At 46.3% G+C, this 5,792-nt stretch overlaps 1 protein-coding gene across 1 annotated transcript; it reads right to left on the bottom strand.

The window, feature by feature from the left end:
• Positions 1-2,222: 2,222 nt before the first annotated feature.
• Positions 2,223-3,167, bottom strand: LOC125534285 (auxin-responsive protein SAUR19-like). The gene has a single exon (XM_048697546.1). The coding sequence runs from the start codon at positions 3,116-3,118 to the stop codon at positions 2,666-2,668; it is 453 nt and encodes a 150-aa protein (XP_048553503.1). The 5' UTR covers positions 3,119-3,167; the 3' UTR covers positions 2,223-2,665.
• Between the last annotated feature and the right edge of the window lie 2,625 nt (positions 3,168-5,792).

Below are 5,792 nucleotides of genomic sequence, written 5' to 3'. Positions count from 1 at the left end.
AAGATTGTAATTATGGAATTCTCACTCTTAATCCTAAATGTATAGAATCTAGCAAAATTCAATATTATAGATTGATTTTTCATCTTAATATGTTATTTCAAAATTTACTAAAATCATTAATATTAAGTTATTGCTTAAACTAATAAAATAGGTGTGGTCTTGTTGGATGAAATGCATAAGAAGAATAAAAATGGAGTCCTCTTCAAAATAAATTTTAATAAGATTTATGATAAGCGTGATTGATGTTTTCTACAAGTGTAATGTTAAAGGGTGTTTTCATGTTAGATGCATGCTTTAGGTTATGAAAATTATAAAACATAGTGGTGGAAAAGTTTTCTAAATATCTCCCCTTCGTCATAAAAAATAAACTGTAAAACATGATAAAAACTATTTCATATTACTAATTAGAGGCACCATATGAGACCACACATTAATTATAAATGCAAGATTGTTTTATTCGTTACATTTGTCTATGACCAACATGTACTCATTCGATGTAGTTAAAAATGACACCTCACTGTCAGCACCTCTCCCAAAGTACCAACATCACATGATTCATCCTTGACACTATGGAGAATGGTTTCTAGAGAAAGTCATATCTTTTGGTCTGTTCTGTGTGGACGAGAGGTTTTTGATTGCTTATTTCTCATACACAATTAAATGACATCTTAAAAATGTGAAGACCAGTAGTATTCCTTGTAGTCTAATTATTTAGACATTATTTATGTTTTTCGTCTAGACATTATATTCCCATTAACAACTAATTATTGTACCAATATATATTGTATAGCGATGAGCGATTTTACGTTCACTCTATATTAGATTCTTCTGCATATCCTTCTGCCAAATGATAATATTATTCCTATTATATGAATGTTCATACAATATTATTTTTTTATTTTGAATAAATATTGCTGAAAATGAAATTTTGCTATCGTGATAAGGATGCTTCGAAGGCTCGAAAACAAACGAAAAGGTACATTCTCGTTGTATGACATAGCTCGAGTGTTTAGCCCTAGTGATACTCCATCCACGTCTTCGAGTTAAATCTTTGTGTCGATGTTTGGTGTCATGGATGAAATTATTTCGAAAGAATCTCGTGGATTTTCGGTTCATATTGCCAAACAAACTAGCACGCGCAATATGTCATGCCCCTGGATATTCTAGAGATGAATATCAGAACACAACCAATCCTTAACAGAGTGAAAGTTGGCCCAAGAGTCAATGTTCATGTCAATTAAGCTTAGCCAATTTTGAATCAAGTCGCAAATGTGGATGAAGAGACAAAATTTTAAGAGAATTTTAACAGATGTATTGTCTCTCTCCTACAAAGTTAACAAAGGCCCCAACTTTGAAAAGAATAACATCTATGAATATACAAATTAATTGTAAATGATAAAGCATTGGTATCTAGTGAGTCATACCCATTTTGGAGCATATCTCATTTAGAAACCCATCTAAACTATAAGTATCTTTCAATGATAGAATGACATCCCCATTTATTTATAAGGATGTTCTTTATTAACTCATCATGAAGCATCAAGTGATACAAAACACAGAAAGAACACATCCGACCTCTGCACAATTAGGATGCACACATCCAACGTTGACGCACACACACAAAGTCTTACACCGGCAAAGAGCAAAGTTATGCCAAGGCAGAGGAAAATGTTAGAAAATAATAGAAAAATGCAACATTATCCTCGCCGAGTAGTCATTTATCCAACGAAGAAGATGCAAGTGAACACGATTCAAACGTGGACCCAGCCACGTGACTGAGAAACTTGCACACACTAGACAAGCAGCCGGGCACCCCAGAGTGGCCTATGAAACCAAGAACATCCATCGATGCACAAGTGGCGCAGATTGCAGGGTGAGGGAAGATAGTGCTGCCAGAATCTCATAATCCAGCGATACCCTCCGACGCAGGTGTACTTCAATGGTAAATCTGGGCATGCCCGATGGTGTCGAGACAATGCACCACGAGTCGGCACTCCTTCGCTGTTTCCATGATCTGCTGCCATCAACCCAAGGACTGCAGCACGCACCACCTCTTCAAAGATACGTACATTGCAGAATAAGGTCATGGTTACCCGCAGCCACGTGCCGTCTCCATGTCTCAGCCACACAAATCAGGGTACCAAAATGACAATGAAGCAACAACTGCAGCGTAAATCTCCCACCAACAACTAGTTCTTTCGGGCAAGACAAGACGTGTCCTTTGAACAGGTTATCTATGAACATATCAGAGTACCAAGTATACGACTTAAACCTAACAAACCAAGTACTTTTCTCATTTCACAAAAAAAACAACCAACTACTTTCCTCTCCGCCCCCTTCCTCTCCTCCTCAGCCACGGTGTCCGTATGAGTGAGTGTGCGTGCGTGTTGTGGTGTTTTTTTAGCTGGTTGTGTGCAGGTACAGGGTACAGGCAACAGGTTGCAGAAAAATAGGACAGAAATATATCCAATTAATTTCTAGGAGAAGAAAATATGTACATTTTGTAAAATGGCAGCTCGACTGATGGATAATCCAGTAGCATCGGGGGACTTTGTCAGTGTAACTGTCGCGCCATGGATGGGGTATGGCACGGCTCCGCGGCATGGGCGCGCGCGTAGTTGTACTACTGCTGGCTGCTGCTTCCGGGTTGCTCGAAAAGGATCGATCACGAGGCGAGCTTCTTCACGGCCACCCCCTGCAGCAGCGGCCGCGAGTCATCGTGCGGCGCCGCCACGACACCGCGGCGGCGGAAGGAGCCGCGCTCCTCGGTTTCGGAGGACGAGACGCGGCGGAGGACGTCACGGAGGTGGTCCTCGTCGCAGGGGAGCGCGAGGGGGCCGGAGGCCGACGGGAAACCGTACTCCTCCTCCGCCTGCTGGAGCAGCTCCCAGAACGCCGGGTGGCTCAGCTGCGCCACCGGCACAACGAACCGCCTCGACGACGACTGTCCGTCGCCACGGCCCTCCACGCGCACCGCCACGTGCCCCGCCGGCACCGCGGCGTCTAGCTCGAGCACATCCTTGTTGGGCCGCACCGAGGCCGCCGCTCGGGAGCGCCACCTCCGCACGATGCGGCGCAGCCAGGCGAGCGACCGGACCGTGTTGATGACCTTGCACATGCTTGAGCTTGACTGACCGGACTGAAGTCTGAAGACGATCTGGGTTTGCTTTGTTCTGCAGCTTGAGTATTGGATGGAGTATTTGGAGAGCGGGACGGGGTGGAGAATATATAGCGGCGGGGCTCGGAGTCGGCCACTGGAGTTGGCGGAAATCGCAGGAATGGCACCGGCATCGCACCGTGAACCCGTGCTGACTTGGACGTGTGTCGTGTGTCTTGCACGTGAGACCTAGCAGTAGCGTAGCACTAGCAGTGCAGTAAAGCGGTTTGTAGTATCATTTCCGGTGAAAGTGAGACGAGTCGAGTGTGATCGATGTCTACAGCTCTGTGTTTCACAAGTTCACATGATACAGGTTACTTTGTGTTTTCTGTTAGACTTGTTCACAAAATATCTGGTGAATCAATCTTTTCACATACAAGAACATTTCTCGTTCAGTGCAGCTTAATCTCTTCAACTATCTTTCTTACATGACAAAATTTGACATCATGAGGGTCATCCAGTGCTTCGACTCCCTGCACACAGCCAACCTGCAATGGCTAAACTCGGCCAATGTGGTCCTGCCGCCTAAGAAGGAGGGCTCTGAGGGCTTTTCTGACTATAGGCCCATCAGTCTTATTCACGCCGTTGCCAAAATCATTGCGAAGATCTTATCCCTACGTCTCGCACCACACATGAACACCCTGGTCTCAAACGCGCAGAGTGCATTCATAAAGAAAAGGAGCATTCATGATAATTTCATGTATGTTCGCAACTTTAGTCGCCGGCTACACAAGTGCAAGACTCCGGCCCTCTTGTTCAAGCTCGACATTAAAAAGGCAGTCGACTCCGTCAGATGGGAATATGTTTTGGACCTTCTGCAATGCATGGGGTTTCCGGATAAATTCCGGAATTGGATTGCTGCACTACTCTCCTCTTCAACCTCGCGTTTCCTCCTCAATGGCCTACCTGGTTCCCCTATCAGGCATGGGCGTGGGTTTCGCCAAGGAGACTCTATTTTGCCGATATTGTTTGTCCTTGCAATTGACCCAATGACCCTCTGCACAAGATCCTCGACCTTGCGACGCGCAAGGGCATCCTTCATAAGATCCGTGGGCGATGTGCCATGGTGCGAACCTCCCTCTACGTCAATGATGTAGTGGTTTTTGTGGCGCCGATCAAGAGAGACATCGACAACTTATCTGTTATCTTAAAGGGCTTTGGTGATGTGACAGGCCTCCGCACCAACTTCCATAAAAGCTCCGTGGTGCCCATCCGATGCGCCAACCTCGATTTAATGCACATCCTCCATAGTATTCCGGCATCAAGGGCGTCCTTCCCAATCAAATATTTGGGTCTTCCGCTCTCAGTGTGCCAGCTGAGGAAAGTTGACTTCCAATACCTAGAGGACAAGGCGGCCGGGAAATTGTTCACCTGGGATGGGAAAAACATCACCACCATTGGGCGCAAGGCCCTTGTTCGTTCGGTCATCACCTCCTAGGATGTGTACTCCATTACACCATTCATTGTCCCACAGGGCTCCCTCAACAATCTCAACAAGATCGAGCGGACTTTTTTATGGTCTGGCTCGAACAAAACTACCGGTACAAAATGCAAAGTCAACTGGGACATAGTATGCCGACCTACAAGCTATGGAGGCCTGGGTGTCCTCAATACCGATATATTTGCTCGTGCCTTGAGGCTGAGATGGCTTTGGCTTGAATAGAAAGAGCCGAGCGAACCGTGGGTAGGTCTGGGTAACCCTTGGACCACGGAGGACCATGATTTCTTCTATGCCTCCACTACTATCATCATGGGCAATGGAGCCAAAACGCCTTTTTGGGTTTCGCCTTGGTTGCTTGGTCGCAAGCCCAAGGAAATTGCACCACTCATTTTTTAGGCCTCGAGGAGGAAGAACTGGAAGGTGCGGGAAGCTCTCAAGGGGAATGCCTGGATGCTCAAGATCAGACAAGACACCGTCATCACCGGCCACCACATCCGCGAATTATTTACCCTCTGGATGCTCATTAATTCATGATTTCCAGCTCGACGATCACTCCGAGGACGACATTATATGGAAACACTCTATAGATGGTTTATACTCGGCGTCAACCGCGTACAAGGCGCAGTTCCTTGGTTTGACTCTATCCCTCATGAACTTCATGGTGTGGAAGGTGTGGGCACCCCCGAAAGTCAAATTCTTCGCTTGGCTGGCCTTGCAAGATCGGATTTAGACCGCCGACCGGCTTGAGCGGCGTGGTTGGCCTAACTGTGGCCTTTTCCCCCTCTGCAAGCGAGAACAGTAGACGGGCATCCATCTCTTCGTCAGGTGCCGCTTCACTACTAGGCTTTGGCGTTTGATCATTTATAAATATGGCCTTGTACACATGGACACTAATGACTGGCACCTTGCGGGATCCCTTTTGGAGTGGTGGGATAGGCGAACCAATTTGAGCAACCCGGATCGACGTGCCATGGCCTCTCTTACCATACTTGTGTCGTGGACAATATGGAATGAGAGGAACGCTAGCACTAGTAGAAAACAGGGCTTTCGTTCGGACCAGATAAGCCCATTAGTCCCGGTTCATTCACGAACCGGGACTAATGTGAGCATTGGTCCCAGTTTGTGCGGTAAAGGCATTAGTCCCGGTTCAAATGAGCCCTTTAGTCCCGGTAGACACGAACCGGGACTAAAGGG

Source organism: Triticum urartu, chromosome 2 (assembly GCF_003073215.2).
Source record: "Triticum urartu cultivar G1812 chromosome 2, Tu2.1, whole genome shotgun sequence".
NCBI lineage: Eukaryota > Viridiplantae > Streptophyta > Magnoliopsida > Poales > Poaceae > Triticum > Triticum urartu.
Note: the sequence above shows the minus strand (reverse complement) of the source record. Positions and strands in the feature narration are given on the sequence as shown.